Source organism: Lepus europaeus, chromosome 12, assembly GCF_033115175.1.
Source record: "Lepus europaeus isolate LE1 chromosome 12, mLepTim1.pri, whole genome shotgun sequence".
Lineage (NCBI taxonomy): Eukaryota > Metazoa > Chordata > Mammalia > Lagomorpha > Leporidae > Lepus > Lepus europaeus.
In genome coordinates, this window is record NC_084838.1 from 54,455,422 (window position 1) to 54,478,879 (window position 23,458).

The 23,458-nt window shown below is 36.8% G+C and overlaps 1 protein-coding gene across 3 annotated transcripts in view; it reads left to right on the forward strand.

Moving 5' to 3' along the window:
* MLLT3 (MLLT3 super elongation complex subunit) overlaps nucleotides 1–23,458 on the forward strand; it is a 398,946-nt gene that overhangs the window by 68,533 nt on the left and 306,955 nt on the right. For all 3 annotated transcript variants that reach the window (XM_062208143.1, XM_062208142.1, XM_062208141.1), the window contains one exon: nucleotides 4–184. In XM_062208143.1, coding sequence (XP_062064127.1) covers nucleotides 88–184 — 97 coding nt within the window. In that variant the 5' untranslated portion in view covers nucleotides 4–87. The remainder of the gene's footprint in view (nucleotides 1–3; nucleotides 185–23,458) is intronic.

Consider the following 23,458-nt stretch of genomic DNA (forward strand, 5'->3'; position numbering starts at 1 on the left):
CAGTGTGCCGTGCAGGTGAAGCTGGAGCTGGGGCACCGCGCCCAGGTGAGGAAAAAACCCACCGTGGAGGGCTTCACCCACGACTGGATGGTGTTCGTGCGCGGCCCGGAGCACAGTAACATACAGCACTTTGTGGAGAAAGTCGTCTTCCACTTGCACGAAAGCTTTCCTAGGCCAAAAAGAGGTAGGGCTCGGATACAAAAGGGGCTTGATTAAAAAAAAAAAAAAAATGTCTTGGCTCGGCCGGGAAACAATCGCTTGGCCCGGCCGGTCCCCTGCCCCGCTCGCTCCCCGCCCCCCTCGCCACGCTCACGGAGCAGCCTCGGGACCTGGGTGCTCGGCGCTGTGCTGGCCGGGTCCCCGCTTCCACCCCTGCGCGCGCGGGGCTTCTGCATCGTGAAAGTGGCCCTGGAGAAAGGGCCGTCAGGTGTCGAGGGCTTGTTCATCGCCAGTCAGCCCTCCCCGGTCCTCTGGGGGTTGGCGGCGGGATCTGTGGGGAAGGTGCAATTAGTTATTGGGTTTGGCAGCGGGCAGAATGGGGGTTGGAAGAATAAACAGTTTGCGCCTGTTTGTCCTCGAGAAACCGGGATTTACCTGTGTTGTTAGCGAAGAAGGCGTTGGATGTAGTTATTGTTCTGGCCCGAGAAGTACATCTGAGTCTCTCTGCTGTCTTCTCTGCCTCCGTCTCTGTGTGAGGCACTGGGTACCAGTTGCCATCGACTTTTCTTTTTGTGGGTTTAGCTACCGCCACACCCCAGCCCAGTCTGGATTTTATGTTTAGTTGGGGGCTCACCACCGCCCGCTGCCCCCACTCGATTTTGAGCAAAACTCCCAAGTGTCTGCGGGCTGTGGGCTGCAGGGAGCGGGAGGGTTCCTGCAAAGGTCGAAGCTAAGTTTTCCCGGGAATGGTGTTGTGTTGTCTTTTTCCTTCAGTCCTTCCCCACCTTGGTTCTTAGCCTTGGAGTCTAGTTTGCATAATCCTGCTGGGTCTCTGCCCTCCCAAACGTTCTCCATAAAGGGCAGGGCAGTTTTGGAAAAAAAAAAAAAAGAAGAAGAAGAAGAAAGAAAAAGGAAAGGAGTGTCATTTTAAAAGAAATTTAAAGGGGAATGAGAAATCCCGGTTGCTATTCCCTTCAGACTATGGAAAGCTACTGTCTGGTTGTTTTAGTTGGATTACTGGAGGTAACAGTACAAATACAATAAGGTGCTTTGTTTGTGAGCAGGTTTATTTATCTAAGTCGACACAATGGTTAGTAGTTATCTTCCATTTGATCTGTAATCTTTATTGGCATCTAGAACTCCTGCAGTTTCTTAGAGTAACATCATAATCCATTCTGCTTGGAGCTTCGTGGAAATTATTGAACATTTGGGAGTTGAATAAAGAAAGGAGAGATGCTGTGTGCTTTAGAGGTGACAGAGGTTTGCGTTCATGCTTATTTTTATTTCTAGAGCTCATGGACTGGGAAGTAAGATCGTATTTTTTGCCTTTAGTGGTTTGGTTTCTAGCTCCTCTTGAAAACTTGAGCAGTTGAATTTGATGGGCTTTGTTGGATGGTTAATGAATGCATTCAGTTTCTAAGAGAAAGCTAGAAACATGCATGATCTGTAGAAAATAAGATTTAGAATCTTAATACTTTACATCAAAATATAATCAGAAGTATTGTACTTTGTAATTCCTCAAAACTGTGACAAAGATGAGCATTGTCAAGTTTCTGTCACTATATGAGGTTGGGTATGATGCGTCTTGGAATCTTTCTCTCCTTTTCCATGTGTCTGAAGAGCCATTGCAGAGGAGTTTAAACAAAAGAAACCACCTTCTGAGATCGGTGGTACACATGATCACTACCACTTGGCTGTTACTCTCTTCCAGGTGAAACATACTTAACAAAGAAACAATATTGACTGTATTAGGACAATCAACTCAGTTGCAGAAGATGTAGCTCTCAAGGTAACTTTGTTTAGGCACCTTGATAATCAGCAAATTGACCTCATGAAATCAAAGATGATAACCCCCTTCTGTATAATACTGCTGTTCCTCTGCTTCACTGGGTGTGTGTGGCAACTTTGCTCTGTATTTCCTATACTTAATGATTTTCTGTCCAGCCTGAGGGAACATGAGGGTGCTGCCCACATACCCAACACCTGGGAGGCTGTTGCTAGGCGTGGTAATCCTCTCCATAACTGATGTCTTCTCAGATCTCTGTAGGGAGCGATGTCTGCTTGTTGGTTGTGCTGTTAAATTTTAATTTTCAGTGGTGGAGTTTCTCTGTGCATACTATAGCCATTGTTTCAAAATGTTTATTTTCGGATTTTTATTTGTATGTGTGGTTCCCATGATTTGACAAGTCCTGGGAAAAATGCCAGCTTACATCACCCAGGAGAGACCTTGTCATACTATAATTACACATGATTCAGATTGCAAGAGAAGGTTTCTCTGTTCATTGGGAATAGTTAGTTGTAAGTTCAAGCAACACCGAACATGCCACTTAATCCTGGGACTTATTTTTTGGCTTCTAATGTCTTTCAAAGTGATAGGAATAAATACTGAATAAGGATGACAGGCATTGCTAAGTCTACTTCTAGTACTTTTCAAGGTGCTATGTTTGCTGTATTGTAGATCTGTAAGCAATAGTGTAAAATTTTACCCACTGGAATTGAGAGAAACTGCAACAATGAATTTAATAAAAATTTGAGTTACAAAATATTGAAAAGAAATGCTCATACTCTAAGCTTTAAATGGCTATTAATAGTGACAAGTTAAGTCGCTTTCACTCTATACAGTAGCTGATAAACAGATGAACCTTAGAACTGAGGATGAACTGCTCAACCAGTAAGATGGATGAGTCCTTAGTTTCATAAATCTTTGGTTTGGAAAAGCGAATTGATTTTCAGGTTGATTTCCTTTACTTCACAGTAATATTATGAGAACTTGTAGAGGAAGAAATTATGGTATTTTCAACTTGTTGCCTAATGAGAATTACATATACCATTTCAGAATTGAGCTAATTGGATTTGAATTAATGAGGTTTTACTCTGTCACAAAGATGTGTGGGAGACCTTCAATTTAAAACTACTGGCACGGAGTCTTGGGAAAGAGATTTTGATGAAAGAGTGGAGCCTGGAATATCCATTAGCCATTACAGAATAAGCAGGTCAGAGTGTGATACATTTCAAAACTATCTACTTGCAAGGAAAAGCCATATCTTATTTATTATTGCCAGAGATTTATATTAGTCTGATATGACCAAAATGAATAGTCACATTCAAAACATTTCATTTAAAATATTAATGTTTTCATTTTCAGTATGATGTGAATTTGAGTGAACTTTCTTTGCAATTACAGCCATCCTTGCTATTGCAATCTGTTCCACTGACATTTATGATATGAAATCTGTTGCTTATTATTTTATGTAAGCTAATTTGGCCACTGGTATGATTTGATAGCTTTTTATTTGTAGCCCTTATTCCTTCGAGTGGGCAGATAAAGCATAATAAATCCACCCTTACAATTTTCCTTTGATTTAAGTGTTCGAGTGCAGCTTTATTGCATAGTTCTGATTTGTGTTATGTAGTCTTCTGAAATAATTTGGATAACTTTTTATCAAGGTATCTAATGTTTGGGGATTTACTAGTTGAAGGTATTGTGTGCACCTGGTGTATTTTTTCCTCTGAGGCATTTAAAAAGTCTAAGAAAAAAAATGAAGATGAGTGTTTTTTTTTTTTCTTTTTTTGGGGTGTGTGTGTGTGTGTGTGTGGTTCTTTATAGAATTAAGATAACTAGTGAGAACAGTTTTACTACTGGGCATTTTGAAGCAACACAAGCATAAATTGCCAAAGCACTTAAAAACCGAATTGTTAGAGGAAATCACATATGTTTTTGGTGAGAATTTAAACTGGGCATGGATATTCTGGAGAGCATTTGGCAAACTCCATCAAGATTTTTAGTGTTTATACCTTTTAGCCCAGAAAATTTATTTCGAGGAATTTTCTGGCAGATATAACTTTATAAGTACTCCAAGATACAGCATATTTTATGTGACTGTTTTATAGCAGCAAAAATTTGGTAAACAGCCATAAAGGGGACCTTAGTTGGGTCTAGTTAAGTGATGATAATCTATAAAAAGAGATAAATCTATTTGTAGATGCAGGAAGATCTTCAAGAAGTATCAAGCAAAATAAGGCAAATTACTAAATCAACATGATCCCTCTTAAGAAATGTACTTATATGAATAAAAAGTACATGTGTGTATAAATACCCTCTGGAGGAATGGGTACTGAAATCTTACGAGTAATATTCTTTGGTGGCTGCTTGTGGTGTTGGTAGTAATAGGAGGTTATTTTTGTAGTGTTTGATCTAAGAAATAAAAAAAATCTATATATTTAAAGCAAATACACATTACTTTGTGAAATTGAAAGATGAATCCAGAACCAATCTAGAATATTGCCTTTTAAACAGGGGTTATCAGGTAGCTATCTAAAAGTGAACTTTAATTAACTTGGGTAGATAGTGAAGACAAGTTAGGGTCAGGAATTACAGACTTTACCAAAGGCTGGTTTAAGAGGCTCCTTGTGTGATCCTGGGCAAGTTACTTTTGGGTCTGTTTTTTAATTTGCGTTATGGGAATAATGATAGAAAAACTATTACCTCATAAATTGAGGATTAAATGTGAATCAGCTGTTCTCAAACTTGTTGAACTTAAGATCCTTGGTACTCTTAGAAGTTGAGGACCCCAAAGAGCTCTTCTGTATTATGTATATTAATTGTACTCTATTAGAAATGAAAACTGAGGCATTTAAAACAAATTACTAATTTGCTTGAAGGTAAAATAATAAATCTGTTAGTATATATACAATTTTAATGAAAACATATTTTAAAATAAATTAGCAAAAGAGCGGCACTTTTTTACACAACTCTCTCTCTCTCTTTTTTTTTTTTTAGAGATTTATTTATTTATTTGAAAGGCAGAGTCACAGAGAGGCAGAGGCAGAGAGAGTGAAGTCTTCCATCTGCTGGTTCACTCCCCAGTTGGCTGCAAAGGCCAGAGCCACGCCAATCCGAAGCCAGGAGCTTCTTCCAGGTCTCCCATGTGGGTGTAGGGGCCCAAGAACTTGGGCCATCCTCCACTGCTTTCCCAGGCCATAGCAGAGAGCTGGATTGGAATTGCAGCAGCCTGGACTTAATGGGATGCCATCATTGCAGGCAGCGGTTTTATCCACTACGCCACAGTGCCGGCTCCTGCACATCTCTTTAATGGTTGCTTTAGTAGAAGGCAACTAGATGCTGTTAACCACTTCTATATTCAATCTGTTTGTTCACATATCATGTAACCTCTGGAAAGAGAGAATAGAATGAAAATGGCAAGTGACATCTTGAAAGAAAAGTGGTTTTAACTTTGTGATTCACATACAAAGGTCTTCGGGGCGGTGAGGTCCCCAGGCCAGACTCTGAGAGCCACTTATATATTCAGCATATAATCTAGCACAGATAAATTTCCTAGGATGTACATAGAAGCTGATTTTTCAAAGCCATTACTATTAATTGCTAATTAACACACCCATTTAACAGAAATAAGAAAAGTAAATCTTGCAAGGTATTTGCCTTTTTAGATTCCAGCTTAACAATTATCTAAATTTTTTTTTCAGAAAAGACTAATCTAAATTTGGGTTTTATTGGATGTATGTCATAGTTATTATTGCTGTCTGTTCCATGGTATATTATCTGTACTATGCAGAGACCTTTTATATTCATTATTTTATGTGAACTTCTGTAGAACTACCTTCTTTGAAGTTCCTTCAATCGGTCTTCTGTGGGCTGACCTTGGTCCCTTTTCTGATCATCTGTTACAGAAGATCTTCACTACTTAACATAGCTTTTATATCTCTAAGATGTAGAATTTTTCTTGTTTTTTATCTCTGAGTTGTTGAATCTTTGAAAGAGGTGTAATAGAACTGAGAAATTTCGTGGCAGAGTTATACAGTATAGTGTTTATGCAGAATTCACTTATTTAGTTTTTAACATACAAATCCAAGTTGTATTTTTTCCTGACTTATGGATATGCATGCATTGTAGACAAACCATAGAAACCTAGAGAAAGAAGCTACCTGGCATTTTCAAAACCATAGCTAGTATTTTAGTAGTCATCTGTTTATGACTATATATACATACATAAATATTAACTGTTAGTTAATTTCAGTTCATTCAACAAGTGTTTATTGGAGCTTCTACTATGTAAATTCCTTGGAGCTGGGGATAAAACTCAGATGAACAGCCTTACCCTCATGGAATATCATCTTCTGAAATTGCTGTATTTCATGGTATTACATTCAGTTGATATATAGTTGCTTAAGGATGGGAACACATTCTAGGAAATGCCTCATTCTGCTAACACCTTGGAGTGCAGTGGGCTTACATGGACTAAGATGGCTATGATGTCACTAGGTGATACAATCTCATGGGACCACTGTTACGTATATATTCCCTGCTTGACTGAAATGTGGTTTTGTGGAGAATGACTTGACTTCTTTTGGATCTTTAGGTTGTTCCTAGTTTTGATTTGCTATGAAAAATGCTATAAAAGCCATGTTTGACGTTGATTTTTTTTTTACTGTTTTTTTTTTCCCCCAGTAGTTTCCTATTAAATTTCCACAAAGAGTAGTAGTTGAATCAAATGTGTAAAGGTTTTAAAATTTGGTGTGCATTGGCAAACATTCCTCCAAAAAGATTATACCAGTTAATGCTTACTTGTGGGTTCAAAAACAGCACATTACCTACAGGGTTGCCAATATTGGAAATTAATGGTTTTAAAAAAGGTTATATTTGTGATAAAAAAAAACCCACCTCTTTATTTTAATTTGCAGTTATTTGATAAGTAATGCCACATATCTTTTTGTGTGTATGTGCTTGCAATTATTTACTGTTTGTCTTTTGGGATGTGCCTAATCTGTGCCCTTTGCAGTTCTTGGCTGCTTGTTTTAGTCCCCCTTACCCCAAAGAGTACAGGAAAATACAAAGAACCATATCACCAACATTCAAAGCTCCATTATCAAGATTGGACAGATGTTTGCATTTTATCATATTTGATTTTGGAGAAGTATTTTAGATGTAGTTGAAGTTTATGGATGCTTCCCAGCCTTTTCTTTCAAGTTTTTGGTGTTTCTTCCATTGTATTTATCTATATTTGCACATTTATATCACTTATAAATAATAGTCTTTTATCTTAAGATCAACATGAATGGTATCATATGAGGCAAATCATTTTTCTTCAGTTGAGAGATAATTCATATACCATAAAATTTACCTTTTAAAAGTATTCTGTCAAGTAGTTTCTAGTATATTCACAAGGTTGTGTAATCATTATTTAATACCAGAATGTTTTCATGAGTGAATAATTTTGCATCTTTTTTATTCACTCAATATGTTTTTGAACCTATCCATATTTCATCTATAGAGAGCCAATTTATTCCCTTTAATTTCCTCTGCTTAGTATTTCATTTTAGGAATATATTCTGTACTTTTGTGTTCCCTTGTTAAGAAAGATATAGGTAATTTTCTGTTCTGTACAGTGATTGTTTTTGTACCTGTTACCTTGTTCAAGTGAACATGTTTGGAAAAAGGCCTAGAATTCGAGTTGTTGGGGGTAAAGCATGTGTGTTTTCATTTGTACTAGGCATTGTCAGATTGTTCCATGAAGTAGCTGTGACAGTTTATACTCTGTCAGGGAATGAGTACCATTTTTCTCTGCATCTTTGCCAATGTTGACAATTTCAGTATTTCTCATTTTTGATAGTTGAAATATAATATCTTTGTTTGCATTTTTATAGTTCCTATTGGGGTTAGGCATATAATGTATGTTTATTTACCATTTTAATTTCTTCTTTATTGACTTATTTTTATGTCCTTTTAAAAATTATTGAGATGTTTGTCTTTTTCTTGCTTGTGCAGCGTTAATCCTCTGGTGTTAATGTTGGAAATGCCTTGCTCCGTTATTTTTTAACTTATGGTATTTTTTTACCACATGCAAATTTTTAATTTTGTCAAATTGATATGTTTGTTTAGTTTTTCTCTCTGGTTTTATGGTCTTGAAGAATATGGTTTGTGGGCATCATAATGTCTTTTAACCAAGTATTATATTTGCAGGTTACCATGAAGATTGAGAGAGATGTAAATAAGAGAAAGAGGAATTCTCTGCCTTCAATGTGCTTGTGTCTTTTACAGCTGGAAAGGACACTTGACATTCTTCATCTTTGTTTACCCTCTCATTTTACTTTTAATCAGAAGCCTAGAAATGTGGAGTGATCTTGCATGTAGACACAATGAGTCACAAGTGTGCCCATGCAAAGATAACTAGTAATAAATGGTGGTCAGTGTTTACTTTTAAAACATTGAGTAATTATTCATTTATATTAGCAGACAAATGTTCAGCAATAACTGCTTTTGTAGACATGATCTAGGGTTTAATTAAGTGGGGGTAACCATGGTAGATGCTATTTAAAAGGAAAAAGTTCAGCTATGTTCAGGCAAAAATCAAATTCATTTTACAGATATTTAAGGTTTTTCTTTGAGATTAAATCATTGGAAAAATTATTGCTGAATCGTAATTCAGACTTGATATTTTTCTGACCTCACCCCATGGTAGGATTGCAATTATGTATATGATGGATGTAAAACAGATCAGTTGTTTTAAGAAATAATGTCCATGAATTTAATCATTTTTGTTTAACAGTGATAAGTTTGCAGAGTTGTAGTCTGAAGAAGGTTATTACTATTGAATTTCTAAAAAAGATAAGGCTAGCATGTGGGTGTGACTTAGTTGATATTTTGCAGTTAATGATTAACTTTTTGGATAAAAATCAGTGCAGCATCATTTCTTATTAATGAAAATTATGGATTATCTGTAACTTCTGATTCCAAGGCCAATATGTTTGAAATAATGTTCATTAGTGATTTTGGAGATTAGTTAACTTTAACTAGAGTTATTGCCCATAGATGATTGCTATTCTTGGAGTTGAATAAATTTTTTCTACTTTCAAATATTTGATTTTGTCAAAACTAAATCTTTTTCCTTGTTGCTATCCACTGGAACTCATCAGTGATTTCCCATCAGTAGCAGGCCAAATGCTGTGTGCACATATATTAATTTTAAAAAGTAAAATGTGAATATTAACGATTCCCTAAAATATTAATTATGATAGTGGTGATCTAGTGAGTAGGGAAATTATTTATCTCTTAATGTTACCTCATATAAATTTAGTTTGTAAATCACCTTCTAATTTTTGGAGGTGGTTTTTATATTCTACTTCCTCTTTCCAAGGGTAGTTTTGGGAGGAGACTACTGTCTGATTATGCTAGGTATCTATTCATTTTATTTTATTTATTTTTTAAAAATTTATTTTATTTATTTGAAGGAGTTACAGAAAGAGGGAGAAACAGAGAGAGAGAGGTCTTCTATCCATTGGTTCTCTCCCCAAATGGCTGCAACAACTGGAGCTGGTGATCAGAAGCCAGGAGCCAGGAGCCAGGAGCCAGGCACCAGGAGCTTCCTCCAGGTCTCCCAAGTGAGTGCAGGAGCTCAAGGGCTTGGGCCATCTTCTACTGCTTTCCCAGGCATAGCAGAGAGCAGGATTGCAAGTGGAGCAGCTGGAACTCAATCCAACACCCATATGGGATGTAGGCACTGTAGGCTGGGGCTTTAACCCACTGTGTCACAGCGCAGACCCCAAGTATCCTTTTTTTTTTTTTTAATTATTTGACAGAGTTATAGACAGTGAGAGAGACAGACAGAGAAAGAAAGATCTTCCTTCTGTTGGTTCACCCCCCAAAATGGCCGCCTTTCCGAAGCCAGGAGCCAGTTGCCTCCTCCTGGTCTCCCACGTGGGTGCAGGCACCCAAGCACTTGTGCCATCCTCCACTGCCCTCCCGGGCCACAGCAGAGAGCTGGACTGAAAGAGGAGCAACCGGGCTAGAACCTGGTGCTCATATGGGATGCCGGTGCTGCAGGCGGAGGATTAACCAAGTGAACCACAGCGCTGGCCCCAAGTATCTATTCATTTTAATAAACATTTAAAATTTCTCAAATGCTTAAAACAAATTTCATTACAGACTTTGCATCATACATACATTTCACTCAGAGTACTTCATTAATGCTGAATAATGAGTTTTCATTGTATTGAAGAAACATTCTTTTATTATAAAAATATTTCCCTTTGATTTCTTTTCCTATACCTATATCTTTTTTTTTTTTTTTTTGACAGGCAGAGTGGACAGTGAGAGAGAGAGAGACAGAGAGAAAGGTCTTCCTTTGCCGTTGGTTTACCCTCCAATGGCCACCGCGGCTGGCGCACTGCGGCCGGCGCACCGTGCCGATCCGATGGCAGGAGCCAGGTGCTTATCCTGGTCTCCCATGGGGTGCAGGGCCCAAGCACTTGGGCCATCCTCTGCTGCACTCCCTGGCCACAGCAGAGAGCTGGCCTGGAAGAGGAGCAACCGGGACAGAATCGGTGCCCCGACCGGGCCTAGAACCCGGTGTGCCGGCGCCGCTAGGCGGAGGATTAGCCTATTGAGCCGCGGCGCCGGCTACCTATACCTATATCTTAAGCAACTATTTTGTGGTGACTCTTAGTGGAAAATGGAGATTTCAAATAAAAAATGTCAGGATTTGATTATTTTTTGTGAGGTAGGTTATTTACAAATGCTGGCATGTTTCAAGATTGTCTTATCACGCTTGTTGTGTAACTTTTTCTGTGTATGCACAAAAGTGTCACTAGCAGGCAGGAAGCTACTTTCCTTATGATTTGAATTGTAGGGCAACCCATATTAGGATGCGATCCTTGTGTATGTATCTATTGTTTCTCCTATGTGGCATTAGGGTTTATATCAGATGAGATGGGACCTCTATTATTACTACTGACACCTTTATTAATGTAATGTCTAGAGACTATAAGTTTTTTACAACAGTGTAATATAAAGGCAAATCTTGCAAGTCCAAAAAGGGGTTTTAAAACTTATGACTTGGGCTTTCACTCTCCTAAATTGTATATTATTACTCATTGTTCTGAAACCCATTTATTCGGTACCTCCAGTAATTGACTGTGTAAACAGAACATTCACTTGAATTTAGCTGGACACATTGTGTCTGCTATAAGTCACCTTTTCTAAAATGTGTTCTAATGTTTTTAAAAAGCAAAAGTGAATTTCCCCCTTTTCTGTTGTACTGCCTTATTCTTTCTTCACCTACTTTGGATTCCTTTTTAAAAAGCTAGACAGATTTGAAGGACTTGACCAGCTCTCTCATTTTTTACTACCCAATCCAGGAAAACTAGCCTTTTAGCTTTAAAAGTAAGAGCCAGATATATTCCAGTAACTGCTGGGAGCAGTATTTAGCAGTGTGGCAGGAAAGGTCCTGTTCAGAGGTGGAGAAGATGTGTTTGGATTGAATAAGCTCTGTGGGCCTTTTTTTAAAAAGCCCTATGAGACTGTTTTTCTTTAATTTAGAAAAAAGGATAAATTCAGGGGCCCCCGTAATAGGTTAAGCTTCTGCCTGTGACACTGGCATCCCATATGGGCAACCAGTTTGTGTCCCTGCTGCTCCACTTCCAGTACAGCTCCCTGTTGATGGCCTGAGAGAGCAGTGGATGATGGCCCAAATGCTTGTGGCCCTGCACCTGTTTGAGAGACCTGGAAGAAGCTCCTGGCTCCTGGCTTCAGATTGGCCAGGCTCCAGCTATTGTGGCCATTTGGGAAGTGAAACAGCTGATGGAAAACCTCTCTCTCTGCTTCTCCCTCTCTCTATCTGTAACTCTGCCTCTCAAATAACTAAATAACTCTTTTTTTAAAAAAAGGCTAAATTCTGCATTTGTCATCAATCTACTATTTTTACAACAATGAGATAATAACTACTATTCATTAAGTATCAACTATATATTAGTTGTCATGCTAGGCAATGGAAGATGTGGTACTGCATTTAATTTCTCTCTTCTCCTGAATATAGTAATTTGGATAATTTTTTAAATGGAAAATATTAATGTGTGAACCTCATTGTACTGGAATTTTGTCTTATGGATCAACAGTGAAATGGATAAAGGAGTTGGAATAATAGGGAACTAGAAGATAATGTGGGTAGTTCACCAAATACATAGTTAAGTTTTGGCTATGAAAAAATAATTTTTGATCCTATTGGTGCCATTGACATCAGTTATCAACTACTAGTTATAGGTTGGTGCATTCCAAGAACTCAAAAGATCCTGTGCTCATTTGAAGACTTGTTCCTCAAACATGGCTCTTGGCCATGTTATTAGATCATTTCTTTCTTTCTTTCTTTTTTTTTTAAAGATTTATTTATTTATTTGAAAGTCAGAGTTACACAGAGAGAGGAGAGGCAGAGAGAGAGAGGTCTTCCATTTTCTGATTCACTTCCCAGATGGCCAGAACTGCACCGATCCGAAGCCAGGAGCCAGGAGCTTCTTCCTGGTCTCCCACGTGGGTGCAGGGGCCCAACAATTTGGGCCATCTTCTACTGCTTTTCCAGGCCATAGCAGAGAACTGGATTGGAAGTGGTGCAGCCAGGATTAGAACTGGCGCCCATATGGGATGCTGACACTTCAGGCCAGGGCGTTAACCCACTGTGCCACAGTGCCGGCCCCTAGATCATTAAGTTTCTAGACTGATTTTTTTTTTCTTTGTATTTTATATAATAGGCTAGACTTTGAAATTTTGTCATTTTCTTAAGTTTCACTTGTCAGATAATTACTTGTGTTTCTAGTATTTTTTTTTTTTTAAAGATTTATTTATTTACCCGAAAGGCAGGGTTACAGAGAGGCAGGGGCAGAGAGGGAGAAGTCTTCCATCCGCTGGTTTACTCCCCAAATGGCCAAATGGCCAGATGGCCAGAGCTGGATGATCAGAATCTAGGAGCCAGGAGCTTCCTCTAGGTTTCACATGCAGGTGAAGGGGCCCAAGGATTTGGGCCATCTTGTACTGCTTCCCCAGGCCATAGCAGAGAGCTGGATTGGGAAGTGGAGCAGCCAAGACTCAACCAGTGCCCATGTGGGATGCCAGCACTGCAGGAGATGGCTTTACCGGCTATGCCACAGTGCCGGCCCCAGTGTGTTTCTATTATTACAAGCAGGGAGGATGTGGACATGTAGCATGTAACAGGTTAGAAGAAAGCATACCAAATCTTTGATCATTCAGTACACTTAGAGTTTTCTATTTGATAATCCAAATGCTTAATTTGATTTGAGAAGCAAATACTCTTTAGTTGCATCGTATTATGTAACTTTTATGTCAAAGAAAAGGTAATTCTAGTTAGCACTCCAGCTTGATAAAGGAAATAGTCAAATGACTGACTAGAGCTAAGGATTTTATTGATACAAAGCTACACAAATGCAGACATTTTAAATGATAAGCAAATAGATAAGAATTTTCTTAGGCTGGAAAGGTACATGGTAACAATGTCACTCCACATGGCATTTTTCTGTGGTGATTTTTGGGCTTATCATGTCATTGATTTTAATACTTGATCCAGTTCATTTTCCTTCTATTAGAATGGCCAGGATTGTTCATTTTTACACCCATATGGAAAACCATATGACAGATCAAAACACACCAATGAGAAGATGGGAAGAAAATATAGCAAAAATATTAGTAGAAGTTGTCTCTGGGATGCAGGGTTTCAGGAGCTTATTGTTAGTAAAACTTGTTGGATATTTCAGGTTTTCTTGAATTACATGTATTATATGAAAATAAAATTAGATATTTAAATGTATGTATGGATATATTCACAGTAGGCTTTTTAGTTTTTCTAAAAAATAATCTCATTTGGAACATGAAGAGGACTGCCTCTCCCAAGGAATGTTTTCATATTTTGTTCTTTGAGATTTTTGCCACTTTTTCATTTTGAATCTTTTCTTTTAATGTTACTTCGGATATAGGCACAGATTTTTTCATAAGTTGATTGTAAGCTTCAAAGGGAAACATGTAGATGATGTTCTTGCCTTTATTAGTAATTGATGCTCTGTTGAGGTTGTAAAAGGAGTGAGGTTAGCCTAATTTAATACATTCTTTGTAATAGAAAGACAGCCATGTTAATATTTTATTACACTCATCCCTCATATTCATGGGGGATTCATTCCCATGTCTCTGTGCTCCTCCTCTCCCAATATCCAAAACTTGGAGATGCTTACGTCCCTTACATAAAAAGATGATTTGCATATAGCCTACACAATCCTCCTGTGTACTTTAATATGTCTCAATCTTACAGTACCTAATACGATGTGAATGATAGGTAAATAGATGTCTTGTTTAGGGAATAATGATAAGAAAGCATTTGTACGTGTTCAGTACAGGTGCAGTTGTTTTTGAGTATTTTCAGTGTGTGGTTGAATGGATATGGAGAGCCAACTGTGTACCTTTTTGAAGTACTTAGACATTTTTTGAAAAGCTTTGACCTTTTCTTCTGTGGAGTTTTGGTAAATATAACTTTGTTAGTTAATGTGTTTTTCTTGATGTGTAGTGTTGAAAATTTTGCCAGAGCTTTAAGAATCGACTACAATAAAGAACACTTATCATGCTGTTTAGGTATATGACGATAGTGTTAGGAATAAGTAGGATATATAATTGTAAATAAAAGACCCATTTCCAGTTTGTGGATTTTGTATATAATTTGAAAACTAAGCATGAAATTATAAGAAGCAAACAGCATCAAAACAGTACCAAAAATAAGATAAAAATAATGTGTTTGGGGCAGGGAGAACAAGGTCTTTCTGGATGGAAAATTGATACATAACTGCATAAATACAAAATTTTAGTACTAAAATTGTTTTATAAGGTTTTATACGTGTGTAGAAAAATAGAAGTTTTTAAAAATGAGAATTAAAATGTAAATTTATACTTTATACACAATACAGGTAAACTGATATAAATATTCCTGAAACATAGCTAAAAGAAATAACTTCTGAAAAAAAGGGGCTAATTGTCCTCAAAAGTTTCTCTGCAATCTAGAATTTGTATGACTAAGTTTATGTTGTTAGGATTTATGAGAAAATATCTTTACCTTTTTAATTTAAAAAACATAAAAGTGTATTGTGCATCACTGCATGGCAAAGCAATATGAAAAAATAAGGGTTTTTCCCCTTAGTATTATTCTTTGAAATTAGTATTGTTAGAAATTATTAGAAATTAGAAATTGTTCTTAGTATTAGATACTTTCAAAAAATCACAAATTATGTTTAGATTAACTCTACCTTAGGATGTTTGTAAAATATAAACATTGATGCTTGTGATCTGGGCATTTTTAATGAGCTACTTGAATAAAACTGTCACTTCAAGTTCTGTTTGCTATAAGTTGGAATAATATTTTCCACGGATTTAATTTAATTCTTATAAATTTCTGCTTACCTATTTTTATTCCTTTTGAGAGAATTCTAAATGAATTCATAATGGCCAGGATTCCTTTTTTCAGGATTAAGGTATGTTCCAGAAAGAGGAAAATACACTCTTTGGCACTGTGACTACACCTCACCATATTTACTTGTGATTTTTATTAGTAAATTAATTTATATGGGTGTCTTAACTGCAAACATAAAAATAAAGTGATTCTTTTTACCTAAAAGTAAATCTTAAAACTGAGACTAACTGAATACTCAAAAAACAAATGGAAGACTTGAGAGTTTGAGCAACATGAAGAGACTTGGTATAAATATTGTAGATTGGGAGAGATACCAAATTTAGTGCTAAATAAAATAAGCATAGAATTTGGTTACAGGATAGACAAAGCTGCGATGCACCCAAATAGTGTATAAATGGCCCTTATCTGGAGCATGTAGAGGGGAGCATATTTTGCAGTGAAAAGGGGAACCAAAGGACAAGGTGCTCTCTACTTGTGGACTTGTAAAGACCTCAGAGTTTTCTTTATGTTATTGTAGAAAGACATTATTTTTGCTTTGGCGTGCTTAAAACTAAAGGGCAAATGATCCAAAAGAATAATCTTGAAATTCAATAGCAAGAAAACTACTTGACATTGTGGGCTGGAGGCCAGCAAACGTGGGGCTTTCATTGAATGCGTGGGAAATGGGGCAGGCCTGGAATTTAAAGAGACAGGGTGCAGTACCCTAGAAAAGAAAAGCCCTCCTGTATGATTTGCTTACTTGGAGAAAAAAAATAGACTTAAAGTTTTCTCTAAAGAATCTTTATTGGATCAACTGTTTAAGACATTGAAAGACACTGAGTGAATTTTTCCAAACTCCACCTCCCACACTCCCTAGCCATCTTCTCTTGTCTGAAATTGGTTCAGAGTAAAATTGTTTATAACAGAAGAGAAGCAGCTTTTCAAATAAAAGTACTTTGTAGCCTGTTCAAATGGAGTATAATGTAATTCTCTCTGAAATTGAGCACTTATTTCTTTGTTTATATAGCTGTTTAAAAAAAAAGAGAAGGGGTTTAAGGAATGGGGGGTACTACAGGAACTTCAACTTTAGAAATTACTGTTTTTTTTTTTTTTCTGTCTGAATTTTCCTCCCCCCATCCACTCAGGAATCCCCCTACTCCCCCTCTTCCACCGCCTACAATCCCTCAATAAAATAGTATTTAAAAGACTTGAATAATCAGTCCTATGTACCAGCTTCTTGCTTGAGGCAATAATGTTGTACTATTTTCAATGGGTGGTCTTGCATCTCCATGGGAGATTTTACAGGCAATGGCTCCAAGACCCACTAAGTATTATATTGAACATAACCAGTTAAATTCCTGAGCCATGGAGAATATACAGAGATAGTTTTACTTTACTGAATTCTGATCATTAATTACTTTCAAACCAATTTGTGTAATTTTATTTGAAGAATTTATGGTTTTAATTCCTAAAAGGGAAGCATATTAATTCAGTATTTGAGATTTACTTTCTAAAACAAGTAGGCCATTCATCAGTATGTCATTTCAGGAATATCCATTTTTGTGTGTACTTTAACTCATAGTTTTTAAATTATTTTCACTCCTTTAGGAAACCAACATGTAATAGTCATTTTCACATGGTAAACAGTGGAAGCTGCATTTCCCCATTTTGAGGTAGTATAACATGATAGGCTCTACTTATAATCAGAAAGTGTATCAGATATGTTTATAATCAATATATCTCACTATGGCATATAATATAGATGTATACTGACCTGAAATTTAACTGAAATTGCTCTGGTCCAAACCTTAGTGGAAGTAAACAGGATTAGTATTATAAATTAAATACTGGATTAAAAGTGGCCTTTTGAAAAAAATGTTTTTTAAGACAAATTTACTTGAGTGAAACAATGTGTTTACATATTCAGCATAAATATTGAGATGAGGAATGTTGTAGTCATGCCTATTTCCATCTAATTTAGTTGAAAATTGTTTTGGAGGCTCTTTGTAGTATAAACCTATGGTTATTAACCAGAGTGATAACAAAATTCTGTTGAGCCATTGATTTTGATTACTTTGTTTCCCTTATTCACATTCCTCAGAAACTTGATTTCTGTTTGAAGATTCTTGGATTTCCTTTTAAAGAAAATCTATAAATCCTGACTAGTTATGTGTCTGAAATACCTGTTTTCCACAGGCTAAGTAGAAAAAAATTTAAGAGTAGATCTGAGATGTATGTGGTATGTAAGTAGATGATGATATATAATGAGAGACTTTTTTTTGGTTTGTTTTCCACAATGTAAATAATTTTCAGTGGAAAATTGTAGTCCTTGAGGAACTGAGTTTGTTTCTTTCATAAAAATTATTATACAGTTGTTTTAGGTTACATACCATCATAAAATGTTATGACTTCTGCAGGTTTCTGCACTGATAGAATCAAAGATCTGTGGCTCAACAGTTTATAGCAATGACTAAATGTTGCCTTTTCTTTTTAGCTCAGTACTATTCTAGAACAGCTAAGGAGTTTTCCAGTAGTTTTTATAAGTGGTTTAAAGAAGTGATAGCCATCTGAAGTTTATCTTGCAGAGCCAGTATTTTAAAAGTTATTAAGGTTGTCTACACACACAAAAGACACAGCTCTTATGGCAATACATGTGAATAAAAGTTAAAGGTTGGTAAAAATTAGCTTGTCAAGTAAGCTTACTGATTGAGGAATAATTTTGTTTTCATTATCCTTTCCCTTGGCTGAAAATGAAATACAAACGGTCTAGTTAGTAAAGACCAGTGCTGTATTGGATCACTTCCTTGAGCTTTTGCTATGATTGTTAAAGGCAAAGTTAGACAGCTGCTGTAGATTTTGCCAGTGGCCTCACAAAAGAAATTGTTTAACCCTATTAGTTTCAGACACTATCATTTCTCCATTGTAGATATACTTGCTGTATTCCATGTGAATGTTTTACTTGTTATGTTAGATATGAATCTCTATGATTATGATTGGAACTTCTGATTTACAGGAATGTGGTGTAGCAGAAAATGAGTAATTTTAATACTCTACTGTACTTTCATGTCTGGGAATACGATAAATTTCAGCATTTTTGCTTATTGTCAAACAGATTAAAAAACTTTTCTAAATTAGATTTTGCTTTTTTAAATCTGAAGCCTTTCAGGGAATTGTGAAAATTGAGTTTAATTTATAATCCTTGATCAGTATGTATTTAAGTATCCATTTTTATGCTTGAAGTTTAGAGGAAATACTAAGTCATTGACTTTAAATCTTATTTTGGATAAGTGTAAATTAGAACAGTGCCATCTGCTCTTGCAATTGATGTCATAATGTTAAAAATTCCGACAAAATCCTAGCAATGTCGGGTGTTTTTGTATAATGTGTTTGGATTATTGCTACAGATTTAAAGGGCAGGGAAATACTTTATTGTTAAAGCTGAAGAGGGCAAGATTTTGAAGCCCACTGCTCTGTGATTAAATCAACATGTTTGCCCTGAGGCTTCGGCCATTCCATCTGAATTCATAGTCTGAAATTTTGGATTCCTTCTCTGTTTGAAAATAATACTTTAACATTTTTAAGACTGCCTTTGCCTACTCACATGAAAACTATTGAGGCAAATTACTGGAATTAAGATTTTTCATGCAATCAAGACTCCGAAGATACGTTTCCGTATTTTAAAGAGAAAGTTCATAATCATTTTACATCAAGTTTTACTGGGCTTTTCGCTAATCTAAAATAACTGGTCTATAAGTACTTTATCAGTGAAAACTGCTCAGCATGGAAAAAACGAGGAGGAGAAGAGCACAAAGGCTTCCTGCAAATTAGGGGCACAATGAGTACTAACGGACTTTCCAGCCATCTCCAGCTGTGAGATGATTATAGTTTTTGCAAACCCTTTTCTCTCAAAACTAAATCAAGAATGGTAGAGTCCTGATAAAAAGAAGTGTAGAAAAGCCTAACTAATCCTTAGATGAGTTACTTCAAACGTGCCAAAATAGAATAAAATCAGTTAATAGCACAGATTAAAGGTTACTTTTAATGCATTTTTATCACTCATGTTGAGAATTTTGTTGTGTGTTAATGCATTTGGCCTTGGTTAGGAAAAAAATTCAGGGGAAAATATAATTAAATTTGAGAGATTACATAATCACATTGTTATTAGGAAATTTAGTACCAACTTTGGATGCCAGATTTGACCTGAGAGATAAAAGCTGTGTTCTTGAGATCAGCGCTGTAAACAGGTGGCTCCGATTTTGAGTAGTATGCTTTCAGGTTATAATGAGAAGGCTCATCTATGTACTTCTAAGAGTTGACTTAATATGCATGAGTTTCAAAAATGTATTCACCAAAATAAACATCTTTCAATTAAATTTTCCATGAACCTTTTGTACCTTTATATTACACAAATTTTTAAAACAATGTGGCCATGTATGTCCTCATATGAATATATATGTGGCTCCTTGCATAAGATCATAGAGTACCTAAATAAGACTGACTTAATGTTTTAAACATGCTTGATTCTTGCTATTGATATAGAAAGAACAGAAGGAGAAAATTAATGCCGATTTTTGGATGCAAAGATAGTTTTTACTTTTTATATATATATCTAAAAATTTTTAATATACAGAGAGACAATATTATCTGTACTCTTAGTTCAGATTGATGTTTGCCAACTAAATTTTTGCTTTTTTTTGACAGGCAGAGTGGACAGTGAGAGAGAGAGACAGAGAGAAAGGTCTTCCCCTTGCCATTGGTTTACCCTCCAACGGCCACTGCAGCTTGCGCGCTGCGGCCGGCGCACCTGCACTGCGCTGATCCGCTGATCCGATGGCAGGAGCCAGGTGCTTCTCCTGGTCTCCCATGGGGTGCAGGGCCCAAGCACTTGGGCCATCCTCCACTGCACTCCCTGGCCACAGCAGAGAGCTGGCCTGGAAGAGGGGCAACCGGGACAGAATCCGGTGCCCCGACTTGGACTAGAACCCAGTGTGCCGGCACCGCAAGGTGGAGGATTAGCCTGTTGAGCCACGGCGCCGGCCTTGCCAACTAAATTTTTGAAACTCTGGCATATTATGAGAAAACTGCGCAAAGTAATGGGAATACTGATTTGGCATGAAGCCATTCGTAGGAGAAATTTTAAAAAGCAGTGAGGTGACATGTCTCACTTTTTAGGCACAGAAAAAGATAGATGCATGCATGTGTATATCTGTGTGTGCATCTATGTACCAACCTTATCAAATCCTGGGAAGTGGGAGATTGTATAATCAAATTACATTTGCTACCCCTCCATAATGCCTAATTGTAAGTGCCTGTAACTGCATTTCTTTCCTTGTAATAGATGTTTTGTTTTTGCTGTGGCTTAACAGGAAATAGCCTGTTACTCCAAGGACATGTGTGTGCTATATATGTTAGGTATTTGTGTCTATATGCCATCCCACATACAATGTGGTGATTTTTCATAAGCTGTGTGGGAATAAAGTTCCATGAGTTTATAATCAAAACATACAGTCGCCCATACATAAATTTCCTCTGTTGATATTCTGACCAAATTTAACTGTATTCAAAGCTTTCTAACTTGAATGAGTTTTGCTACATTGAATACATACTAAGCTGTATAGTTATTTATATGCTCAAGGAACTGAACTTTTCTTCCATCTCAGGAAGTTCCCATGGGATGAGTTATTTAAGTAAACCAGAAAATTTCTCTGAAGGCAGAGTAATTCTTAAATTTGGGGGGCTTAAAAATGGGTGAACATACCCAGAAGTTCTAGTTGATCCACATTTGCTCAAAACCAATTTGAAATGCTTGAATGTCTTAAACTCTCCTGGGGGGAAATCCTTACCCCAATGCTGTGGAATTGTTTAACTTCTGTAGTTATGTCTGTGTGTGTTTATAGGAGTGGGAACATTTTATCTTCTGTGTTTCTGTTGAGGTTGTTTTTCAGCAGTGCCCCAAGAAAAGTCCTGGCGACTAGCTTTGAAGCCCTGTGGACGAGCTGGATATCAAAGAGCCAGAGGAATTCGGCAGTAATTGTTTTATGGCTGGCCAGAAATCAGACCTATTTGTATAGGTAGCACACAAAATAGCTGTGATTTGACAATTTGGTGCTATTTCTACCTACCATAAAAAGAGAAAAGAAAAAGTTAAAGGGGGTATTTTGGAAACAGGAACTAAGCTGTAAATGCAAATTGCTTCACCATTTTCTCAAAGGAACAAAAAGGGAAAGGGTTGGGAAGTTTTTATTGAAGCTATGTTGTCTGCTTCAGGACATTTCATATTACTCACAGTGAGACTACACTTCTTTCTGTTAGCAGGTATTTTTTTCTAACTAAAATTTTTCTGACTAAAATTATTTTTGTGGAGGTAAAGAAACTCTGGAGGATGAAGGATGGTGAAATCACAAAGTCTCCATCTATCTCTCTATCTAATCTCTGTTTATCCATATCATGGCAGACATTTGCAGTTGCATCTTGTGGTTGTTTTGTATCTGTGGATAAGCACCACTTGCTGTTGCTAGAGCTACTTTTTCTCTTGTAATTAAAGATTAGATTTTTCAACAACAATTGCAGGTGGTTTAGTATGGATAAGGATTACGGTTTGCCAGGTAAATTTGCATGGCTTTTGGGAAACATACAGAAGAAAATTTTTATTATTGTTCTCTGTTTGTCAGAGAAGTCTTTCTGAACTTCAGAATCCCTAAATTGTTTGCTCCTCTTACCTGTATTCTGAGCTCAAGGTGGCAATGTATCATGCTAGGTCTGTACTTCAACAAGTAGACCAAAGTAAACTTTCACTGTTTCTAGAATGTCATTCAGACCTTTTGAGATTGTCAAATGCTTCATTGTTTTCCCTTGAAACCCCCAGCCCCTAGAGCAGTCTGAGTCTGGGGGCAATGGTGCAGAGAAAACACAAACACGTCTGTGATTGACTATACTTTTTCTCTTCTTTTCTTTTCTTTTCTTTTCTTTTCTTTTCTTTTCTTTTCTTTTCTTTTCTTTTCTTTTCTTTTCTTTTCTTTTCCTTTCCTTTCTTTCTTTCTTTCTTTCTTTCTTTCTTTCTTTCTTTCTTTCTTTCTTTCTTTCTTTCTTTCTTTCTTTCTTTTTTTAAAGAAACTCTAGAAATGTTGTAGGAACTCCTGGAGCTTTGTCAAAATTTAAAACTATTTTACCTTTGGAGGCATTTCAGTACTGTTGAATTTGTACTAATTTGCTTTGCTTTTAATTTTCTTCCCATTGGACTCTGATCCCTCCATAATATGTAAAATGGTCTTTGTCAAGTACACCTTAGTTTCTGAAGGGGAGGCTCTGTAGTTTTGACTGAGTGAAGAGATTTCGCTGAGGATAGGAGAAAAGAAGAGGAATCTGGTGGAGATAATCAAGTGTTGGGATAGTCAGTCCTGGCTTCTTTCTGTGAACAAAGAGTAATACATGAAGTATCAGAAACTTCTGACTGAGATTTAACATGGGAATCTCCCCAAAGACTAAAACCGTGTCAGATTTCAAGATGAATGTGTTCCCATTAGGAAAATAGGTGAATCACTATGGAGAACAAACATGCCAGATTGTTGCTGTCAAATATGAATGCTCTCTTGGAAAAAGACGAGGATGCATGTAATTGCAGGCCATTTTTGCATGTTGAGAATGTTATACCAGAGTAATGGCTAGCTCATAAAGGTTGTACTTTTCAAGTATTGATCCTTTAGTCAACCAGCATTGAGCACCAATTTTGTGCCAGGTACTGCACTAAGCAGTGAGGATAGCATCAGGAACAGGAGCCATTTTTGCTACTTTTAGCAGTGCTTTTTCTGGCATCATACATGTTCAAGACATCACAAAACAACAAGAGGAGTGCTTCTGTGGCAAATGAAGCTGTGGGGACAGGGTTCTGCGAGGTTGGCTCTGTCCAGGCATCAGAATGTGAAATAAGTGTTTTAGAAAATTGCAAGTGAAATGTCTGATAAAAAGAACAATTTGTATGAATTCAAAACAATGATCTTGAATCTATTAAGGAAGGATTTTTTGTGTGATGTTTATAATGCTTCTGGTGTTTGTGGGGTTTCTGAATTCACTGGAGC